We start from the raw sequence: 26042 nt of genomic DNA on the forward strand, positions 1-26042 counted from the left end.
GGGGCAGTGGACAGGAGGGGGGTCAGTGGACAGGAGGGGGGTCAGTGGACAGGAGGGGGGGCAGTGGACAGGAGGGGGGGCAGTGGACAGGAGGGGGGGGGCAGTGGACAGGAGGGGGTGCAGTGGACAGGAGAGGGGGTGCAGTGGACAGGAGAGGGGGTGCAGTGAACAGGAGAGGGGGTGCAGTGGACAGGAGGCGGTGCAGTGGACAGGAGGGGGGGCAGTGGACAGTGGACAGGAGGGGGGACAGTGGACAGGAGGGGGGCAGTGGACAGGAGGGGGGGCAGTGGACAGGAGGGGGGGCAGTGGACAGGAGGGGGGGCAGTGGACAGGAGGGGGGGCAGTGGACAGGAAGGGGGGGCAGTGGACAGGAGGGGGGGCAGTGGACAGGAGGGGGGGGCAGTGGACAGGAGGGGGGGGCAGTGGACAGGAGGGGGGGGCAGTGGACAGGAGGGGGGGCAGTGGACAGGAGGGGGGGCAGTGGACAGGAGGGGGGGCAGTGGACAGGAGGGGGGTCAGTGGACAGGAGGGGGGTCAGTGGACAGGAGGGGGGGCAGTGGACAGGAGGGGGGGGCAGTGGACAGGAGGGGGGGGGGCAGTGGACAGGAGGGGGTGCAGTGGACAGGAGAGGGGGTGCAGTGGACAGGAGAGGGGGTGCAGTGAACAGGAGAGGGGGTGCAGTGGACAGGAGGCGGTGCAGTGGACAGGAGGGGGGGCAGTGGACAGTGGACAGGAGGGGGGACAGTGGACAGGAGGGGGGCAGTGGACAGGAGGGGGGGCAGTGGACAGGAGGGGGGGCAGTGGACAGGAGGGGGGGCAGTGGACAGGAGGGGGGGCAGTGGACAGGAGGGGGGGGGCAGTGGACAGGAAGGGGGGGCAGTGGACAGGAGAGGGGGGGCAGTGGACAGGAGGGGGGGGCAGTGGACAGGAGGGGGGGGCAGTGGACAGGAGGGGGGGGGCAGTGGACAGGAGGGGGGGGGCAGTGGACAGGAGGGGGGGCAGTGGACAGGAGGGGGGGGCAGTGGACAGGAGGGGGGGCAGTGTCACCCAAGGGGGTGGTGTGAGTGTGTGAGCCCAATGAGAGGTGTGCGGGGGCGGGCGGGCCAAGGGACCAATGAGATTGCCGCTAGGGACGCAGACATACAGTGCTTTCAGAAATATATAGTAGATTTTTTTTTGGTGTGGATTTGTGGGGGAGTATACTGTGAGTATACTGGGAGTTTTATAGAGGGGTTTGGGTGCATTTTCAGGCTTAAAAACTGTTTTTGGTTTTCACCCAGGGGCTGCAGTGTTTTAACCCAGCATAGCTGCAGTTTAGCTGGCTGGAAAGCTGCAGTCTCACCCCCTCTCTCCTTCCTCACTACTGGAGGTTTTTGTTTTTCTTAAGCCTGATTCCTTTTCTCACTTGCTATTGAGAGCTCTGTGTCTTTTCTATAAAGACTTATAAAATTGTGGTGTTTGCTTATTATAACAGAGAGAGAGAGTAACTAATAAGGGGAAAAAGATTTAAAACTGCAGCAGGTGTTTAAAAGCTGCTGTTTTTTCCCCTTGCAGAGAGATCTCTTCTTAAAGAGACAGTTTCCTCTCTGTACCTCTCTCCCTAAGCAATGCCCTCCCCTGACTTAGAGGCTTATTTGTTATCATGCCTGGAAAGGGGAATAGGACTAGTGCGGCAATGGGGGCGACGCCCGGATACAGAACACCAAAAACTGTGGCCCCTAGGAGCAACACTCTTAGTCACAGCCCTAGGCCTGGTCCTTCCAGTGCCCTGGCCACGCCTCCCCCAGCACCTGTTAGCAGCGTAACCCCTGCAGTCCCAGTTCCAACATGGGCGCATGTGGCAGTTGCAGGCGTTGACCCCAGCAACAACAATGCTGGGGCCACGCCCTGTCTGAGCAAGAAGCTTGGGGTGAGGTGCCCAATGTCACCTGGCCTAAACATGGAGATATATGTGAGGGCTGTGGCTGATGTGGTGGGTCCCTCTGCTGTGGTGGCGGTCAGCAAAATGTATGGGAGGGGCATTTGCTTCCTCCGTACGCTGGCTGCCGCTCACACCCTGGTGCAGAAAGGCATCAGTGTAGGGGGAAATACATCCCTATAGAACCCATGGAGGGGTTGGGCACAAAGGTCATTCTTTCTAATGTGCCCCCCTTCATCCCAGATAGCCTCATGAAGCCATACCTGCAAGCCCTGGGAGACATTAAGTCCCCTATAATAAAATTTATCTTTGGGCTGCAGAGATAGGGCGCTGAGGCATGTATTCTCTTTTAGGCGGCAGGTACAACTGCTGCTGCCAGGGAGCACTGAATCTGTGGAGGGTTCGTTTAGGGTGCCCTACGAGGGCATAGCATATACTGTGTTTTATGGCACGGAGGGGGTTAGATGTTATCTGTGCAAGGAGCTGGGGCACACTCGTAGGAGTTGCCTCAAAGGGAACAGAGGACCCATCCCAACTCCTGCACCCGCCCCTCCCTCTGCCAAGACACCCGGTACCGCTGTGCCCACCACAGCGGGGCCCTCAAGGCCCCAGGTCCCTCCTGAGACCGCAGGAGATGTCGCTGTCCCATCCGGAACAGTGACTTCTGCACCTCTTCCTGGAGAGCGGAAGGAAGGAGAGGGGGTCGCCCTGGAGCGGCCAGCCTCTGTTATCGCTGTCTCCCCCCCGGAGGAAACACCTTGTGCCGCTGCACCCACCGCAGCGGAGCCCTCGGGGGCCCAGGCCCCCGCTGGGACCACAGGAGATGTCGTTGCCCCATCTCGAACAGTGACGTCTACACCTCTCCCCCAAAGAAAGAGGGAGAGGGAAAAGCCCTCGAAGGCCCAGGCCCCCTCTGGGTCCGCAGAAGATGTCACTGCCCCATCTCAAACAGTGACATCTGAACCTCTCCCCAAAGAACAGAGGGAGAAGGAAAAGACCTCGAGGGCCCAGGCCCCCCCTGGGACTACAGAAGATGTCACTGTCCCAACTCAAACCGTGACATCTGAACCTCTCCCCCCAAAAAAGAGGGAGAAGGACAAAGTCACCCCACAACAGTCACCCTCTGTCGCTGTCCCCCCCAAGAACCCCCTAACCCCATTGTAAGCACCGTACAGGGTGAAGGGGAGCGGGAGGAAACTCCTGCTATGGACACAGCGGCACCCTCTCGTGGGAAATCAATCCCCAGGAAGAGCAAATCTAAAACCAATAAGAGGGTGATTGAGGAGGGTGAACCATATTACGTTTACCCTCTGAAGTCTCGGAAGCGGAAAGAAAAATCAGTTCCGCACAAGGTGGTCCTGTCCGGCCCACTGGTTGGGATTAACCAGTGTAAGCCGGATCCCACAAATGTACAGCCCCCCCCCCCTTGAATTTCTGGAAGGAATGCAGCTGGAGGTACCCGACGCCTCTGAGGACGTTGGGGAGCCTCCCAACGCCCCTCTCGGTTGGAGAGCGTCCCCCGGAGAATTGTGCTTCGGTGAATTTGACATGCCGAATGCACCTATCTTCAGAGCCAGCCAAGATCCCCCTCCGGCTGTACCGCCTTCGGGTGACGCACATAGGGATAAAAAGCCCCGGTTTGCGTCACCAGAGGAAGGAGATGGGTTAGGGCTGACCCACGTGGATGAGGGTTTGGAGGGTGTTTTGGTGAGCACTTCAGATTACATCTGGGAGTTGTCTGACCTGAACCCTCTTAGTGCAGAGTTTTGGGCAGGCACTTTATTGGGAGTGAATGCTGGGATAGACCTTCCCAATGAGATCCTTGCTAATGAGTGCCCCCCCATGGTTGGTGAGAGCCCTCCTGCGGATGGTGAGAGCCCTCCCGCGGATGGTGAGAGCCCTCCCGCGGATGGTGAGAGCCCTCCCGCGGATGGTGGGTGCTTTCCCGTGGTTGGTGATTGCCCCTCCGCGGGTGATGCGAACACCCGTGGCATGCCATTCATATGTATGGCGTTAGCGGAAACTAGTAGGGCATTGTGTGCCTCTGTGGCCCCCGAGGACTCTCGGGAGACAACTGCCTCTGCCATACCGCCACCAGCTGCCCCTGAACGTTCTGACTCGGGTATGGATGTGGAGAGCATAGTGGACCCCCTCGCGGAAACACCAAAGAGGAGATGCAATCTAAGGCTGAGAAAGGCCCCCGCAGAAAAGAGCGAGAGTCTTAAATTCTTCAAAGAGGAGCCTGAGGAGTTGGGGCTCAGTGGGGGGAGTCCTCTGGCACCGTGGAATCTGTAGACTCCTTAACCCCCGTTATCCCTGCCCGGGACCTAGATAGTTTCCTCGACGCTACCCTCTGCAGGCACGGAGATACGAAGGTGCGGTTGGCCCTTGAGAGGTGGAAGGATGCATCGGTCATTCTCCACTCTCTCAGAGTATATATGAAGGCCAACCGAAAGGCCAAACTTTCTGGGACAAACTAACATGTTCGTGTCCGGAATTTTGAAAAATTGATGCGAGAGCACGTAAAGGCTTCTCAGGGTATGGCACCCTGAGCGCCTGTTGGAAGAAAAACTCTTGACTACCAATGGCTTTGAGCATCGGTACACTAAATGTTAACGGCTGCAAGGACGGGTTTCGAAGGTTTCAGGTATTCTCCTTTTTACAAAAGGGGAAGTATTCTGTGAGTTTCCTGCAGGAAACCCATACCACTCCAGAGGCTGAAGCCAGCTGGCATCTGGAGTGGCGAGGCAAGGTCTTCTTCAGCTACCTCACTTCGTCATCTTGTGGGGTGGTGACCCTGTTCTCTGAGTCCTTTCAACCAGAGCTGCTGCTTGCCAAAGCTGTTATTCCAGGTCGCCTGTTGCATCTCAGGGTCCGGCACGAGGACTACACGTTTAACTTCTTGAACGTGTATGCTCCTGCCACCGGATCCCTGAGAAGGCAGTTCTTCATCAGATTGTCTGAATACCTGGAGACAGTCGATGCGCATGAACACGTGGTGCTCGGGGGTGATTTTAACTGCACCCTCGAGGCTGTAAAGGACCGGAGTGGTCCGGAGCCACACCCGGGTTCAGCGTTGGCCTTGCGGGAGGCCATCACCCGCTACTCCTTGGTAGACGTCTGGCGAGAACAACATCCCGAGGTATCCACTGAGTTCACCTATGTTAGGGTGTTTAGAGGTGAACGGATATCCTGGTCCAGGATCGACAGGTTGTACATTTCCAGCCACAGCCTGTCGCGAGCCCAGTCCAGTACCATTAGGCTGGCGCCGTTTTCAGACCACAAATGTGCGTCCGTGACGGTGGCGCTAACACCAGCAGCGCCCTCGGCCGCCTATTGGCATTTCAACAATACGTTGTTGGAGGACAAGGGGTTTGCGACGACGGTCCGAGACTTTTGTATGGCCTGGAGAGGTTGCAGGTCAGACTTTGCCATGTTAGAGCAGTGGTGGGACGTGGGCAAGGTGCATCTGCGCCTCGTATGTCAAGAACACACGAAAGGTGCCAGCAGGCGGCGCGATGCTGAGATCGAGGCCCTTAGAGAAGAGGTGCTCGATCTCGAGAGGCGGCTGTCTGTGTCAGGAGACCAATATCTGCAGTGTACATACGTGGAGAGGAAGAGCGCTCTCCGGGACTTGGAAGATCGGAGAGCTCGGGGGGGCGTATGTGCGATCTCGCATCTGCTTCCTTCGAGAGATGGGTCGTGGATCGCGCCTCTTCTACGCGCTGGAGAAAAAGAGGGGAAACCGTAAACACATCACCTGCTTGCTAGCGGAGAACGGTACCCCTCTGACTGACCCGGAGAGCATCCGGGACAGAACCCGGAGGTTTTACATAGATCTTTTCTCTCCGGAGTCCATCCAGCTAGATGAATGCAGGGACTTATGGGAGGGGCTTCCCGCGGTCGGTGAGGGTGAAAGAGAGCGGCTTGAGTTACCCTTGACTCTGGCTGAGCTCTCTGGGGCCCTAAGTCTCATGTCCCGCGGAAAAACGCAGGGGCTGGACGGGCTGACTGTGGAGTTCTTCCAGTTTTTTTGGGAGATGCTGGGACCTGATTTCACCGAGGTCCTAGCTGAAGCCCTGGAGACCGGTGAGATGCCCCTTTCATGTCGGCGGGCAGTACTGTCTCTGCTGCCGAAGGGGGATCTTCGCCAGATTTCCAACTGGCGACCGGTCTCACTGCTCAGCACGAATTATAAGATCGTGGCCAAAGCGCTTTCGCTGAGGCTCAAGTCCGTGCTGGCATAGGTGATCACCCCGACCAGTCCTATACTGTCCCGGGCCGGAGCATTCATGACAACATTTTTCTGGTCCGGGACCTGCTACACCACGCGCAGAGGACTGGTCTGTCACTCGCCTTCCTGTCCCTAGATCAGGAAAAGGCATTTGACAGGGTGGATCACCGTTACCTCATGCAGACCCTGCGGGCGTTTGGCTTCGGCCCACAATTTGTGGGCCTTCTCCAGATGCTGTACGCCTCTGCAGAATGTCTGGTTAAAATTAATTGGTCCCTGACGGCACCTTTTGTGTTTGGTCGGGGAGTACGTCAGGGGTGTCCCCTGTCTGGGCAACTATACGCGCAGGCCATCGAGCCTTTCCTCTTTGCCCCCCACGTTTCGTAATATCTCATGGGAGAGCGATACTCTCAAATATCTGGGAGTCTACCTGTCTGCTGCGGAAGACCCAGCCCCAGCCCCAGAAAACTTCAGTGATCTTGAAGAACGAGTCATTGCTCGTCTGGGGTCATGGGTGTATCTGTCGAGAATGCTTTCCCTTAGGGGAAGAACCCTGGTGATCAACCAGCTGGTGGCCAGTCAGCTTTAGCACCGGCTGATAGCCATGGGTCCGCCCCCCGAATGTATCAACAAGATCCAGAGGAAGTTGATAGATTTTCTCTGGATGGGGAAGCATTGGGTCTCTGCGGGAGTTGCGTGTCTCCCTTTGGAGGAGGGTGGACAGGGAGTGGTGTGTGTCCGCTCCCAGTTACACACTTTCCGCCTCCAATACCTGCAGAGATACCTATTCGCAGATCCGTCTCCGCAGTGGTGCCAGCTGGCAACCAGTTTCTTTCGCCAGCTGCGCAATCTGAGGTATGACCGGCAATTGTTTATCATCAGGCCCGAGGGTTTAGGTAGAAACCTCTCGGAGCTGCCGGCATACTACCGGGACATGTAAAAGATCTGGAAACTGGTGTCAGCGACCAGGAAGGAACAGGCGGCGGGGGTTGATTTCCTCACCGAGCCCTTGCTGTATAATCCGGCAGTGGGGGCTCGGATGTTGGATTCACCCGCTATTTGCCGCCGGCTAATCCTGGCGCAGGTGACCAGAGTCGGGGATCTCTTGGACTATGAGCGACGAGACTGGGTAAGCGCAGAGGTGCTTGCGCCCCGTATGGGTATGCCTACTGCCCGCGTCCCTCGTCGTTTGATCCGGGAGATTAAAGATGCCATCCACCCCGACTCACGCACCTTCATCGAGGGGGTATTGCAGACCGGAGAGCCTTGTCAACCTATCAACTTCAGCTCTCCGGATCTTTGCGTGGAACCCAAACCACGGCAAAACCCTTGGGCTCCTCTCTCCCCCAACCTCAGCAGGTTGGGGAATATGTCCCCGGCGTGTTTCCGCAGCATGCCAAGGAAAGTCCTGTATTCTCTGGAGCTCCATATAGTGCACAACCTCGCCCTTGTCACCCGCCATGATACCATCTGGAGGCGGGTATTTCCTGCGAACGAGAGCGAGAGACCCCGGTGGAGGGAACTTTATTCAGCTTTGGTTCCCCGTCCCGCCGGGGATTTGAGTTGGAGGGTCCTCCACGGAGCGCTGAGCACAGGAGAGTATTTGGCACACTTCACGGACTCCCCCGCCTCCTGTCCCTTCTGTGGCGAGCGAGAGTCCGTATACCACATCTATCTAAGTTGCGCCAGACTGCAGCCCCTCTTATCCACCTTGAGGAGCCTTCTTCTGCAGTTCTGGCTAAATTTTTCCCCTCATCTTTTTATTTCCGGGTGCCCAGTGTCCCGACACAATAAGCCTAGGGATCTCCTAGTCAACCTGCTCCTGGCAACGGCTAAGGTAGCCATTTACAGGACCAGGAGGCAGCGTTTGGAGAGGGGGGTCCCAACGAACATCGTGGCAGTGTTCCGGGCGCTGTTGCACTCCCGTATCCGGGCAGAGTTCACGTACGCCGAGTCCGCTGGGACGGTTTCGGAGTTTGCCTCCCAGTGGGCGTTAGGCGGGGTGCTCTGCTCGGTATCCCGCATCATGGGTTATTTTGAGTTAACCCTTCTTTTTTAAGTGCACTTTTCACTGTGCTAATTAAGTTTGTTAGGCCAGCCAGGTGACTTTGTAAAAGTATATAAGTAAACTCATAGCAGCCATAGCTGCCTGTAGCCATGCTCTTTTAAGCAGATATGTTTAAAGTAGTTATGAAGTTTAAAAAGGAAGTTCAAAAAGAAGTTGAAAAGTGGACACCACCTACTGCTTCTGATTCCTGCATTTGATCTACGTTGGAAAGGAGGATATTATCCCAGACTGCACATCTCAACACTTCACTATTGCTGTGATGCCACCTTTACTTTTATATTTGCTGTGACCTCACTTATTTTCAAATTATGACCTTCCTTCCACCAGTCTCCTTATGTCTCTAACTCTATTCATATATCTCCATCTCTCCTTTCTTCCCCACTTCTCAGTTCACATGAACTCCTTTCTTACATGCGCCCTCTGTCACCACACAGCTATACACCCTGCACTAAAACACACCCCTACAATTATCCTCACACATTCTCTTTCTATCCATGCTTCTCCTCCTTGCTTCTGGGGATATCTCTCCCAATCCTGGTCCCTGCCTTATTCCTACTTGCTCTTGTCCTCGCCTCCCACATGCAACTTCTACTCCTTCTGGTGTTAACCCCTTCAACCTCATACCCATCCCCTGCCACCCTCCCTCCTCTCTCCCGTGCCCTTTGGAATGCTCGCTCCCTCTCTAACAAGTTCCTCTCTGTGCACGACTTCTTTCTCTCTCACTTCCTGCTCCTATTTGCTATAACTGAGACCTGGCGCACCCAGTCTGACTCTGCTCTGGAAGCTACCCTCTCCTATGGTGGCCTTTCCTTCTCCCACACTCCGTGTCCGGATGGCAGAGATGGAGGCGTGGGGCTCCTGCTCTCCTCTCTCTGCCGTTACCGAACCCTTCCTATTCCCCCCTATCTTGCTTTTCCCTCCTTTGAGGTTCACACTGTCCAGATCTTCTCTCCTCTCCCTGTCCATGTGTTGGTCATCTATCACCCACCTACCTCTACTCATCCCTTCTGCCTTTCTCTCTAACTTTGAATCATGGCTCTCTTTCTTTCTCTCCTCAGACTCCCCTGTTCTTCTCCTTGGGGACATCAATTGCCACATTGATAACCCCTCTCTCCCTTGGGCTTCCCGCTTTCTTTCTCTAACCTCTTCTTTTGGCCTTCAACAGTGGACTGCAGCCAGCACCCACAAGGATGACCCCTACTTAGACCTGGTTTTCACTAAAAACTTCTCTCTCTCTGATTTCTCCATTTCCCCTTTTCCTCTCTCTGACCATCACCTCATCTCATTCTCTCTATCTCGCTTCTCCCCTTCTCCACCTCCATCTACCCCCTGGTTCTGCAGAAACCTGCGCTCTATTCACTTACCTGACTTTGAGTCCACTTTACACTCCTCCCTCTCCTCTCTCAGCTCTGCTACAGACCCCGACAACATGGTCAGGAACTACAACTCTGCCTTGTCCTCCTCTCTTGATCTACATGCCCCGCTTTCTCTCTGCCGCACTCGCCCTTCTAACCCTAGACACTGGGTTAATTCCCACACACGCATGCTGCGTTCCTCCACGCGTTCCTCTGAATGCCTCTGGAGGAAATCTCATACTCTCGCAGACTTCCTTCACTACAAATTTATGCTATCCTGTTTCAACTCTGCCCTCTCGCAAGCTAAACAAGCCTACTTTTCTTCACTAATCAACATGCACAAGTCTAACCCACGCCGACTGTTTTCTGTCTTTGATACTCTACTCAAACCACCCTCAGCTGCCTCTCCTTCCTCCATCTCCGCTCAGGACTTTGCTGACTATTTTAAGGAAAAGGTGGAATCCATACGTCAGAACATCCCCTCTGTTTCTTCCTCCCATCCTACACATCTTCCTAACTCTCCTCCTGCCTTCCTTGACTCTTTTTCCACTGTCTCAGAGGAGGATGTGTCGCTGTTGATCGCTTCTTCTCCCTCGACCACTTGCCCTCTTGACCCCATTCCCTCCCATCTCCTAAAACCTCTTGCTCCTACTATAATCCCTACACTCACACACATTTTTAACTCCTCCCTCTGCTCAGGAACCTTTCCATCCTCCTTCAAACATGCAAGTCATACCATTACTCAAAAACAGCAAGCTTGACCCTACCTACCTAACTACCGACTTGTCTCCTTCCTGCCTTTTGCCTCTAAACTCCTTGTACGTCTTGTATTCTCTCGCTTGCTCCATTTTCTCAACATCTATTCTCTCCTAGACACTCTACAATCTGGCTTCCACACTGCTCACTCCACGGAAACAGCCTTCACTAAAATAACTGACAACCTCCATGCTGCCAAAGACAGAGGTCATTACACTCTGCTCATATTACTCGACCTCTCTGCAGCATTTGACACCGTGGAGAATCCTCTTCTCCTTCACATTCTCCATACTCTTGGTATTCGGAACAAAGCTCTATCCTGGATCTCATCCTACCTCTCCCATCTTACTTTCAGTGTCTCTTCTGCTAACACCTCCTCCTCTATTGATCTCTCTGTGGGGGTACCCCAGGGCTCTGTCCTGGGACCTCTTCTCTTTTCTCTGTACACACTCTCTCTAGGTGACCTAATAACATCTTTTGGGTTTAATTATCACCTCTATGCTGACGACACACAAATATACTTTTCAACACCCGACCTTACACCTGCTGTACGAACCAAAGTTTCTGAATGTCTCTCTGCTATATCATCCTGGATGGCCCTCCCCCGCCTTAAACTCAACATGGCTAAAACAGCGCTCCTCATACTTCCTCCCAAACCTGGCCCTACTACCTCCTTCCACATTACTGTTGGAACTACGATCATTCACCCAAAGCACGCTGCGTAGGGGTCACACTCGAATCCTCTCTCACATTCGCCCCTCACATTCAAAACATTTCTAAAACCTGTCGCTTTTTCCTACGCAATATAACAAAGATCGCCCTTTCCTCTGTTGCTCGACTGCTAAAACTCTGACTCAGGCCCTCATTCTCTCCCGTCTTGATTACTGTAACCTCCTGCTGTCCGGCCTTCCTGCCTGTCACATGTCTCCCCTACAATCTATCCTAAACGCTGCTGCCAGAGTCACGCTACTCTTTCCTAGATCTGTCTCAGCATCTCCCCTCATGAAATCACTCTCCTGGCTTCCGATCAAATCCCGTATCTCACACTCCATTCTTCTCCTCACTTTTAAAGCTTTACACTCTTCTGCCCCTCCTTACATCTCAGCCCTTGTAAGGTTAAAACTGTCTTCTGTCTTCTGGAATTGATAAGGTTAAACAGAATACGCTGGCCTTGCTATTTTCACGGGAGGCTATCGTAAATAGCTTCAGACCAACTGTTTCATGCCTGTCAAAATATTGTTAAAATAAGACTACAGAGGATAGAGCTGCCTTATAAGTCACCATTATATATGTCTCTTGCTCAGCAGTTAAATGTTTTAAGCTCTACAGAAAAGGCATTATGTGAAGGATACATGTAAATTTAGATGTGTACCCATATTTGTAACAGATGACAACTGTATTTTTGTCCCTGCCTTGTGTATAAAAACCTGCTTGTGAACCATTAAAATTTAGTTGTAAGAACTCAGCCAAGGCACCTCCCTGAATTCTTACAGCTCCGAGCTCGTATATGTCATACTATTTGAAATAATCTCATATCTGTTGCGTTTCAGCAGCTCCCGGGAGAAGTTTTGTTTTGCTTGCCCTAGATGACCTGATCTGTAGAGATCTAACAGCCCTAATTTCTGGTTATGCACCATCCAGACGCTTGCGTTCTTCTCAAGGATGTCTTCTTTCTACCCCCTTTGTATCTAAAACCCTCTCCTGCCTTAAACCTTTTTCACTAACTGCCCCACACCTCTGGAATGCCCTTCCCCTCAGTACCCGACTAGCACCCTCTCTATCCACCTTTAAGACCCAACTTGACACACTTGCTTAAAGAAGCATATGAATAGCTCTGGGTATATTCTGAACACGATACATAAAGCTTGGCCCCCTGCAGACGCATTTACCAGAACTCCCTCCTACTGTCTCTGTACGTTCTCCCTACCTACCAATTAGACTGTAAGCTCCTCGGGGCAGGGACTCCTCTTCCTTAATGTTACTTTAATGCCTGAAGCACTTATTCCCATGATCTGTTATTTATATTATCTGTTATTTATTTGATTACCATGTGTATTACTACTGTGAAGCGCTACACTGGCGACACACTTTATTCGAGCTTGGCTAGTCCCACGAATTCGGGTATACCCGGGTGTATTGAGGTTTGTGACTGTTTTCTGCCCGAGTACATTGAGTTATTTTCCAAGCAGGGATTGAAGCATTTTATTCCCGCTGGCTGCAATACTGCACAGTATATATATATAAACTGCATTACAATTCATGAATTTATGCCATCTGGTAGACACGCGAAGCATTGCAGCCTATTAAATCCTAATCATTATCATTTAACAGATCAGCCGCCCATCAGCCAGGCATGAACCCAGGCTGGGAAGGCAAATGCAACGGGGCTTGTCAGAGGTTAGGAGTGGCGCATTCCAGGTATCTGCCAGGTACATACCGGGTATTTGCTCGAATAAAGTGTGTCGGTGCAGTATGTACATTAATGGCGCTATATAAATAAAGACATAAAATACAATAAGAATGATACAAATAACCTGCATTTAAAACGTTATAACATTTTATCCTTTTAAAATGCTCGTTTTATGCACCATAAACTAAAGTCAATTTTCATTGGGATTTAGCGTAACACAGATACACGTGTGCACTTATATGTGAACGTGTTAGTCACTGGTTATCCCTAAACATGCCTGGCTTTAGAGATAGGTCTCTCCCCTGTGTGTGTCCTCGTGAGTGTTCAGGCTGGATAACTGACCAAATCCTTTCCCACATTCTCCACATACATGCGGTCTCTCCCGTGTGTGTGTCCTCTTGTGTATGTTCAGGTGGGAAAACCGATGAAATCCCTTCCCACATTCCCCACATACATGCGGTCTCTCCCCTGTGTGTTCCTTCTTGTGTCTGGTCAGGTTGGATAAGTCACTAAATCCGTTCCCACATTCCCCACATACATATGGTCTCTCCCCTGTGTGTGTCCTCGTGTGTGTGTTCAGGTGGGATAACACACTAAATCCCTTCCCACATTCCCCACATACATGCGGTCTCTCCCCTGTGTGTCCCTTCTTGTGTCTGTTCAGGCTGGATAAGTCACTAAATCCCTTCCCACATTCCCCACATACATGTGGTCTCTCCCCTGTGTGTGTCCTCTCGTGCGTGTTCAGGCTGGATAACCGACTAAATCCCTTCCCACATTCCCCACATACATGCGGTCTCTCCCCTGTGTGTCCTTTCTTGTGTTTGTTCAGGCTGGATAAGTCACTAAATCCCTTCCCACATTCCCCACATTCATACGGTCTCTCCCCTGTGTGTGTCCTCGTGTGTGTGTTCAGGCTGGATAAGTCACTAAATCCCTTCCCACATTCCCCACATACATGCGGTCTCTCCCCTGTGTGTGTCCTCTTGTGTGTGATCATGTGGGATACGTGACTAAATCCCTTCCCACATTCCCCACATACATACGGTCTCTCCCCTGTGTGTGACCTCTTGTGTGTGTTCAGGCTGGATGACTGACTAAATCCCTTCCCACATTCCCCACATACATACGGTCTCTCCCCTGTGTGTGACCTCTTGTGTGTGTTCAGGCTGGATGACCGACTAAATCTCTTCCCACATTCCCCACATACATGCGGTCTCTCCCCTGTGTGTCCCTTCTTGTGTCTGTTCAGGCTGGATAAGTCACTAAATCCCTTCCCACATTCCCCACATACATACGGTCTCTCCCCTGTGTGTGTCCTCGTGTGTGTGTTCAGGTGGTATAACACACTAAATCCCTTCCCACATTCCCCACATACATGGGGTCTCTCCCCTGTGTGTATCCTCATGTGTGTGTTCAGGTGGGATAACACACTAAATCCGTTCCCACATTCCCCACATACATGCGGTCTCTCCCCTGTGTGTGTCCTCTCGTGCGTGTTCAGCCTGGATAACCGACTAAATCTCTTCCCACATTCCCCACATACATGCGGTCTCTCCCCTGTGTGTCCCTTCTTGTGTCTGTTCAGGCTGGATAAGTCACTAAATCCCTTCCCACATTCCCCACATACATACGGTCTCTCCCCTGTGTGTGTCCTCGTGTGTGTGTTCAGGTGGTATAACACACTAAATCCCTTCCCACATTCCCCACATACATGCGGTCTCTCCCCTGTGTGTGTCCTCTTGTGTCTGTTCAGGTGGAATACGTGACTAAATTCCTTCCCACATTCCCCACATACATACGGTCTCTCCCCTGTGTGTGACCTCTTGTGTGTGTTCAGGCTGGATGACTGACTAAATCCCTTCCCACATTCCCCACATACATATGGTCTCTCCCCTGTGTGTGTCCTCTCGTGTGTTTTCAGGTGGGATAACCAACTAAATCCCTTCCCACATTCCCCACATACATATGGTCTCTCCCCTGTGTGTGTCCTCTCGTGTGTTTTCAGGTGGGATAACACACTAAATCCCTTCCCACATTCCCTGCATACATGCGGTCTCTCCCCTGTGTGTGTCCTCTTCTGTAGGTTCTGGTCTGATAACCAAGTCAGACTCTTCCCACTTTCTCCAAGATCTTTTCCTGTGGCCGCTGCTAATATATATATTTTGGGATGAGAAGCAGTTACATTGTTTATTAATTGCTTTGGCGGGTTGAAAGATGCATTTTCTGTCATATTTATTGGAATGTTGCAAGATTGTTCTGTCTTCATCTTTTCCATATACTCATTTGGGTGTTTGAACTTCAGATGTTTGAGGAGGTTATCCTGACTGCTAAAAGCAACCTTGCAGTGCTGGCATGGGGGGGATTATTGGTGCTTGGCTTTGTACTAGACGAGACAAAAAAAAGTCACTGTTACACAAACTGTCTTACAAAAGGCCATGCAGGAGAGGTAAGTTGGCATATCCCAAAAAGTTCAGGATGAAAGTAAACTGTAGATGTACATTGTAAAAATGAAGGGTTTAGCACAACATGTGCAGCATTAGGGCCGGAGAGCAGATGTAGTGGATCATACATTTAAAGTGGATAATAATATTTAACGATTTAAAAGGAAATCTCACCTGCTCCTAAACAGCAATTAAAGTGGCAGAAATAGAATAGATATAGTGGAATAGAACTAAGTGGAACTAAGAATAGATGTAGTGGATCAAACATTTAAAGTGGATCATAATATTTAAAAGGAAATCTCAGTAGCTGCAAAACACCAATTAAAGTGGAAGAAATCTTGTCAAATCCTTTGATAGATAGTAAGTCGATAGTTTTAATTATACGTTCACAACTGAAACTGTTTGTACAATGAATAGAATACGTGTCTCATTAGAAGCTCACATATCAGTCACCGGGTGTTCCCGTTACCGCACCATGTACCAGGTCTCTAATAGTTATAGGATGACCCAACTTTCTGCTAAATCTCCATTGTTAAATCAGGAACCAAATGCCCAATTATTGTATTTGACATCACAGATGTTATTCAGACTTAATTAAGCTATACCTTTTGTAATACAATTGTTTAAAAGTTAAAAAATTTTTAGGGAACAAGGAGTCTGCATATTATTAAATACACACACACACACACTAGCTGAGAGACCCGGCGTTGCCCGGGATGTAATGTTCCCGCTCCTCTCCCCTCTCTCCTCCCCCCTCTCTCTGTTTGTCCCCCATTCACATCAATCCAGTCCCCCCCCCTCCCTCCTTTACAGCTCTGTTTGTCCCCCTTTACAGCTTCATGCAGTGTGTGTGCGTCAGTCAGTCACTGTGTGTGTGCGTGCGTGCGTCAGTGAGTCTGACGCAGAAACACAAACACACACACAGACTGACTGACGCACACACACACACACAGTCAGTGTGTGCGTGTGTGTGTGCTTCAGTCAGGGTGTGCGTGCGTCTCAGTGTGTGTGTGTGTGGCAGTGTGTGCGCGTCAGTCAGTGTGTGCATGCGTGCGGCAGTCAGTCAGTGTGTGCATGCGTCAGTCACTGTGTGTGTGTGTGTGTGTGTGTCAGTCAGTGTGTGTGTGTGTGTGTGTGTGTGTGTCAGTGTGTGTGTGTGTGTGTGCGTCAGGGTGTGTGTACGTGCGGCTGTCAGGGGTTGTGTGCGTGTGCCAGTCAGTGTGTTCATGCGTCAGTCACTGTGTGTGTGTGTGTGTATGTGTGTCAGTCAGTGTGTGTTTGTGTCAGTCAGTGTGTGTCAGTCAGTGTGTGTGTGTGTGTGCATGCGTCAGTCAGTGTGTGTGTGTGTGTGTGTGCATGCGTCAGTCAGTGTGTGTGTGTGTGTGTGTGCATGCGTCAGTCAGTGTGTGTGTGTGTGTGCATGCGTCAGTCAGTGTGTGTGTGTGTGTGTGTGTGTGTGTGTGTGTGTGTGTGTGTGTGTGTGTGTGTGTGTGTGTGTGCGTGCGTGCGTCAGTCAGTGTGCGTGTGTGTGCGTCAGTGTGCGTGTGTGTGCGTCAGGGTGCGCGTGCGTGCGTCAGGGCGTGCGTGCGTCAGGGCGTGCGTGCGTGCGTCAGGGCGTGCGTGCGTGCGTCAGGGCGTGCGTGCGTGCGTCAGGGCGTGCGTGCGTGCGTCAGGGCGTGCGTGCGTGCGTCAGGGCGTGCGTGCGTGCGTCAGGGTGTGCGTGCGTGCGTCAGGGTGTGCGTGCGTGCGTCAGGGTGTGCGTGCGTGCGTCAGGGTGTGCGTGCGTGCGTCAGGGTGTGCGTGCGTGCGTCAGTCAAAGGGCAGGCGTTGGGGGGGTGAAGGGCAGGCGTTGGGGGGGTGAAGGGCAGGCGTAGGGGGGGGTGAAGGGCAGGGGTAGGGGGGGTGAAGGGCAGGGGTAGGGGGGGTGAAGGGCAGGGGTAGGGGGGGTGAAGGGCAGGGGTAGGGGGGGTGAAGGGCAGGGGTAGGGGGGGTGAAGGGCAGGGGTAGGGGGGGGTGAAGGGCAGGGGTAGGGGGGGTGAAGGGCAGGGGTAGGGGGGGTGAAGGGCAGGGGTAGGGGGGTGAAGGGCAGGGGGGGTGAAGGGCAGGGGTAGGGGCGGGGGTGAAGGGCAGGGGCGGGGGTGAAGGGCAGGGGTAGGGGGCGGAGGGCAGGGGGCGGGGGTTAAGGGCAGGGGGCGGGGGTTAAGGGCAGGGGTAGGGGGGGGTGAAGGGCAGGGGTAGGGGGGGTGAAGCGCAGGGGTAGGGGGGGTCTGAAGCGCAGGGGTAAGGGGGGGGTGAAGCGCAGGGGTAGGGGGGGGGGTGAAGCGCAGGGGTAGGGGTGAAGGGCAGGGGTAGGGGGCGGGGGTGAAGGGTAGGGGGCGGTGGTGAAGGGCAGGGGGCGGGGGTTAAGGGCAGGGGTAGGGGGGGGGTGAAGGGCAGGGGTAGGGTGAAGGGCAGGGGTAGGGGGGGGGGTGGCGCGCTTACCCTCCGTGTGTCCGGGAGCCGGTTGAGAGCGAGGGGAGAGGAACCTGCAGTTGGCGTCAGGGGCAGGAGGGCCGCGCTTCCCCTCCCTCCGGGAGCCGGTGCAGGGCAGCGCACGTGATGGGGGGGACGGGGGACAGAGGGGTGTGTGTAATAATAACAAGGCACTTTTTTATTGGCGGTAATACTGCATTTTTGGTTACTGCAGCTTGATGTATCCGGCCCTTTGACTCAAGTCAGGTTTAGTGATATTAAGTTCTAGTTGACCCGTAATGGTGTATGCAGATCTATCAATATTTACAATTCAACATCAGTAATAAGATAAGAGATGTAAAAAGCACACAACACATATTCCTGATTACCTTGTGCTGGCGCGTTATTTTTCCACAATGTACCCCACTTCATACCAAGCTCTTTCCCATATTCATCTCCATACCATACCAGGAGCTCTGTGTGTGGGGGGAGGTCTGTGCAGGTTCTGTAGTAGATTTCCCTGTGGTACTGCAACGCCACAAGGTTCTGTTCTTCCTCGTTTCTCGCACAATTTGCAAACCTAAAATTGGGACAGTTAGTGAGGTCTCAAAGTAATGTCTATTTTATAAAGGAAGAGCTGAAAAAAGATACAAGTTGTTAATAGTTACATACAGGCAGTCCTCGTTTTACAACGCTTCGCTTTACAACGAATGGCTTATCCAACGCTATGCAATGCATACCTATATTCATTTTTACAACGCCAAAATGGCTTATCCAACGCACTTACGACGCTTTGCAACATTGTGTATGTGTGTATATATATATACACATTCACATAAACAACGTTGCAAAGCGTCGTAAGAGCTTATATATATAATATTATACTATATAATATTATATTATACTATATAATATATTATTTATTATGTTATATTATATATATATATATATATATATAATACAGTATATACACTATATAATTTATGTGTGTGCTGCATATCTTATTGCATGCATAAAATATTTGGTGTATTTTAGTGTTAAAAATGCCTTCAGGAACGGAACCTTTCATTTAAACAGTATTCCTATGGGAAAACGTGTTTCGCTTTACAACACCATTTTGAGTAACGCATTGTGTCGGATAACCGAGGACTGCCTGTAGTTATAAAGTAGATGAGGTTGAAAAAAGACATATGTCCATCAAGTTCAACCTATGCTAAATTTAGAGAACAGATACTTTATCCTATATCTATACTTACTGTGACAAACGCCCCTCTTTTGTAGCGCTGACGTCTGTCTGGGTTCTTCCCGACACAGTCTTCTAGGGTTGCTCACATATGCGGCGGCTATAGTCACCGCTCCTAACTGCCGCTGTTCCACCGCCCGCTGCCATGCCGCGCATGCGCAGTTGTGATGGCGCCGCTGACGGACGCCACACATACACAGAAGCGGCTGGCAGCGGTGTCGTTCCCCCCCACACGCTCCTAACTGACGTGGGCGTTCGCGGGCCTCCTTTACAACGTTTCGCTTGGAGGGGCCGTCCACCCCGAAACTGGATACAAGGGAGCAGCGATACCCCCAGCCTCCAAGGAGAGAGACTGAAATGCAAACCTCTCTGCTCTAAATACCTGTGCATTTGATTAGAAGAGCAGGTGAGGGAGAACTAGACCCATTGTAATCTGTGGTCTGGATTTTCCATCCAGCAGCCTGAGTTAATGTGAAGCTGTGGAATGGACCATTTTTAACTATTCCTGCACTTTCTGACTTAAAATGGGGCAGAAAGCTGCCTAACATCTTTGGACTATGTCACATTACTTATTGATCCAGAGGAAGGCAAACAAAAAACCCCAGTGACATACCATCCAATGATATATCATAAGGGAAAAAATACAATCCTTCCCGACTCCAGGAATTGGCAATCAGATTACTCCCTGGATCAACATCCTTCCCATGTTTCACAGTCTCCTTGGGTAATGAATTCCACATTTTAAACTGCCCTTACTGTAAAGAACCCTTTCCTTTGTTGCTGGTGAAATCTCCGTTCCTCCACCCTCAAGGGATGACCCGAGTCCTCTGTACTGTCCTTGGAATAAATAGTTCTTTTGAAAGCTCCCTGTACTGTCCTCGAATATATTTGTATATAGTTATCATATCCCATCTTAGACGCCTCTTTTATAATGTAAATACGGTAGATCTAATTTAGCTAGCCTCTCCTCATAAGTTAGATTGTCCATCCCCTTTATTAATTTGGTGGCTCTTCTCTGCACTCTCTAGTTCCATAATGTCTTTACTAAGGAGTGGTACCCAAAATTGGACTCCATATTCAAGGTGTGGTCTTACTAATCTATACTATATTTCTAAGTTAGATTCTGATTGTTTGTTTGTATGTCCGAAGCATAGAAATCTCACAAATGGCACGACGTAGATGTGCTGGCAGCAGCGCGGGGAGATGTGCTGGCAGCAGGGGGGGGAGTGAGGGAGGGGGAGATGTGCTGGCAGCAGGGGGGGGAGTGAGGGAGGGGGGGGATGTGCGGCTGGCGGAGGGGGTGGGGAGTGAGGAAGCGGGGAGATGTTCCGGCAGCAGGGGGAGACAGACACACACACATAGACACACACATAGACACACACACAGAGACAAATCTTCCCCCGCTCTACATCTCCCTCCCCCCACCCCCCATAAAACCTGTTAGTCCTCGCCGATATTAAAAAGACCAAAAATATTGTCTACTCACAGGTGTGGAAGGATTAAAATAAATAACTTTCACATTAAAATGTTTTTTTTTTAATACAATGTATTCAATATTATATTCTTGCTTCCCAAATGCATAACCTAACATTTATCTGTATTAAACATGATCTGCCATTAACCTGCCCAAGTTTCCAGTCTCTCCAAGTCCTTCTGGAGAGAAATTACATCCTGCTCTGATTCTACTACCTTACACAATTGAGTATCATCAGCAAGATGGAGACTTTGCTCTCGATGACAACCTCAAGGTCATTACTAAACAAGTTAAAAAGCAGGGGTCCCAGTACCAATACCTGAGGTACTCCACTCATGACCTTAGCCCAACCTGCAATAGTTCCATTTATGACAACCCTCTGTTGTCTATCCTTCAACTAAATTTCAATCCAGGTGCATATATTTGCTTTATTTTGTGCACCAACCTTGTGTGTGGAACCATATCAAAAGCCTTGGCAAAATCTAAGTAGACCACATCAACTGCATTACACTGGTCTAAATTTCTACTTACCTCCTCAAAGAAACAATTAAGGTTAGTTTGGCATGATCTATCCTTCATAAATCCATGCTTACTAATTTTGTTTTCCATTAGGTATTCCTGAATATTATGCCGTATTAAATCTTCAAGTAGCTTCCCCACTATTGAAGTCAGGCTTACAGGTCTGTAATTCCCCGGTTTTGATCTAGCTCCCTTTTTAAATAAAGGCATCACATCTGCTTTACGCCAATCTTGTGGTGCTGAGCCTTGGGACATGGACTCCTTGAATATTAAATATAATGGTTTGGCTATTACTGAGCTTAACTTGTTGAGAACTCTTGGATGTATGCCATCGGGGCCAGGTGCCTTATTTACTTTAATTTTTGAAGTGAAACTTCTTTAGTGGCACCTCTGGTGGGATAAAACTGGATTGATAGGGGGCGAAATGTGAAACGGAAGTGACGTCACGTAATGGACGCCACTCCGCTCACACGTCCCCTGTCACATGTGGCGGCGGCAGCGATAGCCGCCAGCGCCGCTCCTCTCACCCTCCCACACACCCCACACCCGGTTGCTCACATATGCGGCGGCTATAGCCGCCGCTCCTAACTGCCGCTGTTCCGCCGCCCGCTGCCATGCCGCGCATGCGCAGTTGTGATGGCGCCGCTGACGGACGCCACACATACACAGAAGCGGCTGCAGCGGTGTCGTTCCCCCCACACGCTCCTAACTGACGTGGGCGTTCGCGGGCCTCCTGCGCCCGCAGGAAGCGGTGGCACACGGCGCAACCCGCTCAGCACAGGGGCTCGGCGCCGGCTCCTGCTGCTGGAAGAAAGGGTGAGCCGGGCAGCGGATGGGTAATCTCGCCCGCGGCCGGTCACTCATGCCCGTGCCGGGCACATGTACCCCGCGGGGGGAGGGGGGGAAGGTGTGTGCAGAATTTGCGTAAGAGGGGGTCGGGGGGGTGCGCAGAATTTGCAGAAGGGGAGGGGGAGAAGTGGTGCGCAATTTTACACCCCGCCCCTGGCTGCAGCAGGACACACACACACATGACTGACCCCCACACACTGACTGACCCCCACACACACTGACTGACCCACACACAGACCCCCACACACACACTAACCCCCACACACACTGACTGACCCCCACACTGACTGACCCCCACACACACACTAACTGACCCCACACAGACCCCCACACACACACTGACCCCCACACACACACACACTGACTGACACCCACACACACACACAGACTCACATACACACACAGACTCACATACACACACAGACACCCCCCCCACACACACACACACTGACTGACCCGCACACACACACTGACTGACCAACACACAGACCCCCACACACACGGACTGACAAACATACACACACACACACTGTCCCCCCCCCACACACACACACACTGTCCCCCCCCCCCACACACACTGTCGTCCCCCCCACACACACACACACTGTGTCCCCCCCCACACACACACACACTGTCCCCCCCCCCACACACACTGTCCCCCCCCACAACACACTGTCCCCCCCCACACACACTGTCCCCCCCCACACACACTGTCCCCCCCACACACACACTGTCCCCCCCCACACACACACACACTGTCCCCCACACACACACACACACACTGTCCCCCCCCACACACACTGTCCCCCCCCCACACACACACACACACTGTCCCCCCCCCCACACACACACACTGTCCCCCCCACACACACACACACACTGTCCCCCACACACACACACACTGTCCCCCCACACACACACTGTCCCCCCCCACACACACACACACTGTCCCCCCCCCACACACACACACTGTCCCCCCCACACACACTGTCCCCCCACACACACACACACACTGTCCCCTCCACACACACTGTCCCCCCCCCCCACACACACACACTGTCCCCCCCCACACACACACACACACTGTCCCCCCCCCACACACACACACTGTCCCCCCCACACACACACACTGTCCCCCCACACACACACACTGTCCCGCCACCACACACACTGTCCCCGCACACACACACACACACTGTCCCCCCCACACACACTGTCCCCCCCACACACACACTGTCCCCCCCCACACACACACTGTCCCCCCCCACACACACACTGTCCCCCCCCACACACACACTGTCCCCCCCCACACACACACTGTCGTCCCCCCCACACACACACTGTCGTCCCCCACACACACACTGTCGTCCCCCCACACACACACACTGTCCCCCCCCACACCACACACTGTCCCCCCCCCACACACACACACTGTCCCCCCCCCACACACACACTGTCCCCCCCCACACACACACTGTCCCCCCCCACACACACACTGTCCCCCCCCCCACACACACACTGTCCCCCCCACACACACACACTGTCCCCCCCCCACACACACTGTCCCCCCCACACACACACACTGTCCCCCCCCCCACACACACACACTGTCCCCCCCACACACACACACTGTCCCCCCCACACACACACTGTCCCCCCCGACACACACTGTCCCCCCCCCACACACACACTGTCCCCCCCCACACACACACTGTCCCCCCCCCCCACACACACTGTCCCCCCCCCCACACACACACTGTCCCCCCCCACACACACACTGTCCCCCCCCACACACACTGTCCCCCCCCCACACACACTGTCCCCCCCCCCCACACACACTGTCCCCCCCACACACACTGTCCCCCCCCCCCCACACACACACTGTCCCCCCCACACACACACTGTCCCCCCCACACACACACTGTCCCCCACACACACACTGTCCCCCCCCCACACACACAATGTCCCCCCCCACACACACACTGTCCCCCCCCCACACACACTGTCCCCCCCACACACACACTGTCCCCCCCCACACACAGACTGTCCCCCCCCACACACACACTGTCCCCCCCCCACACACACACTGCCCCCCCCCACACACACACTGCCCCCCCCCACACACACACTGCCCCCCCCCCCACACACACACTGCCCCCCCCACACACACACTGCCCCCCCCACACACACACTGTCCCCCCCCACACACACACTGCCCCCCCCCACACACACTGTCCCCCCAACACAAACACACACTGTCCCCCCCCACATACACACACACACACTGTCCCCCACACACACACTGTCCCCCACACACACACACACACTGTCCCCCCCACACACACACACTGTCCCCCCCCCCACACACACTGTCCCCCCCCCACACACACACTGTCCCCCCCCACACACACACTGTCCCCCCCCACATACACACTGTCCCCCCCACACACACGCTGTCCCCCCCACACACACACACTGTCCCCCCCACACACACACACTGTCCCCCCACACACACACTGTCCCCCCCCACACACACACTGTCCCCCCCCCCACACACACACTGTCCCCCCCCCCACACACACTGTCCCCCCCACACACGCACACACTGTCCCCCACACACACACGCACACTGTCCCCCCCACACACACACACACTGTCCCCCCCCCACACACACACACTGTCCCCCCACACACACACACACTGTCCCCCGCCCACACACACTGTCCCCCGCCCACACACACTGTCCCCCCCCACACACACACTGTCCCCCCCCCACACACACACTGTCCCCCCCCACACACACACTGTCCCCCCCACACCACACACTGTCCCCCCCACACACACACTGTCCCCCCCCCCACACACACACTGTCCCCCCCACACACACACACTGTCCCCCCCCACACACACACTGTCCCCCCCACACACACACTGTTCCCCCCCCCCACACACACACTGTTCCCCCCCACACACACTGTCCCCCCCCCCCACACACACTGTCCCCCCCACACACACACACTGTCCCCCTCACACACACACACTGTCCCCCCCACACACACACACTGTCCCCCCCCCACACACACACTGTCCCCCCCCCACACACACACTGTCCCCCCCCACACACACTGTCCCCCCCACACACACACTGTCCCCCCCCACACACACACTGTCCCCCCCCACACACACACTGTCCCCCCCCAACACACACACTGTCCCCCCCACACACACACTGTCCCCCACACACACACACACACTGTCCCCCCCACACACACACACACTGTCCCCCCCACACACACACTGTCCCCCCCCCCACACACACTGTCCCCCCCACACACACACACACTGTCCCCCCCACACACACTGTCCCCCCCCACACACACACACACACACTGTCCCCCCCCCCCACACACACACACACTGTCCCCCCCCCACACACACACACTGTCCCCCACACACACACACTGTCCCCACACACACACACTGCCCCCCCCCACACACACACACACACTGTCCCCCACACACACACACACTGTCCCCCGCCCACACACACTGTCCCCCCCCCACACACACTGTCCCCCCCCACACAGCACACACTGTCCCCCCCCCACACACACACTGTCCCCCCCACACACACACTGTCGTCCCCCACACACACTGTCGTCCCCCACACACACTGTCGTCCCCCCACACACACACACTGTCGTCCCCCACACACACCTGTCCCCCCACACACACTGTCGTCCCCCCACACACTGTCCGTCCCCCACACACACTGTCCCCCCCACCCCCACTGTCCCCCCACACACACACTGTCCCCCCCCCACACACACACACTGTCCCCCCACACACCACACTGTCCCCCCACACACGCACACACTGTCCCCCCCACACACACACACACTGTCCCCCCCACACACACACACTGTCCCCCCCACACACACTGTCCCCCGCCCACACACACTGTCCCCCCCACACACACACTGTCCCCCCCCACACACACACTGTCCCCCCCCACACACACACTGTCCCCCCCACACACACACTGTCCCCCCCCACACACTGTCCCCCCCCCACCACACACACTGTCCCCCCCCTCACACACACACTGTCCCCCCCCACACACACACTGTCCCCCCACACACACACACTGTCCCCCCCCCACACACACACTGTCCCCCCCCCCACACACACACTGTTCCCCCCCCCACACACACACACTGTCCCCCCACACACACACACACACACACTGTCCCCCCCCCACACACACACACTGTCCCCCCCCCCACACACACACACTGTCCCCCCCCCACACACACACTAC

The 26042-nt window shown here is 53.8% G+C and overlaps 1 protein-coding gene across 4 annotated transcripts; it reads right to left on the minus strand.

The window, feature by feature from the left end:
• Positions 1-12850: 12850 nt before the first annotated feature.
• LOC142481340 (uncharacterized) lies at positions 12851-21823 on the minus strand. Of its 4 annotated transcripts, none has more exons than XM_075582812.1 (3): positions 18893-21823; positions 18100-18216; positions 12851-15127 (listed from the first exon to the last, which is right to left on the minus strand). In XM_075582812.1, exon 3 carries the CDS (start codon positions 15017-15019, stop codon positions 13025-13027), a length of 1995 nt encoding a protein of 664 aa, XP_075438927.1. In that variant the 5' UTR covers positions 15020-15127; positions 18100-18216; positions 18893-21823; the 3' UTR covers positions 12851-13024. The 4 variants fall into 4 exon arrangements, with proteins under 4 accessions (XP_075438927.1, XP_075438926.1, XP_075438924.1 ...); XM_075582811.1 differs by having other exon boundaries at positions 18071-18216; XM_075582809.1 differs by having other exon boundaries at positions 18026-18216; positions 18893-21822.
• Positions 21824-26042: the final 4219 nt, after the last annotated feature.

This window comes from Ascaphus truei, unplaced genomic scaffold, assembly GCF_040206685.1.
Source record: "Ascaphus truei isolate aAscTru1 unplaced genomic scaffold, aAscTru1.hap1 HAP1_SCAFFOLD_2543, whole genome shotgun sequence".
Classification (NCBI taxonomy): Eukaryota; Metazoa; Chordata; class Amphibia; order Anura; family Ascaphidae; genus Ascaphus; species Ascaphus truei.

What these genes read in the sequence shown, in the direction of transcription:
- LOC142481340 (XM_075582812.1), bottom strand. Translation starts at nt 15,019, where the DNA reads ATGGAAAAGATGAAGACAGAACAATCTTGCAACATTCCAATAAATATG.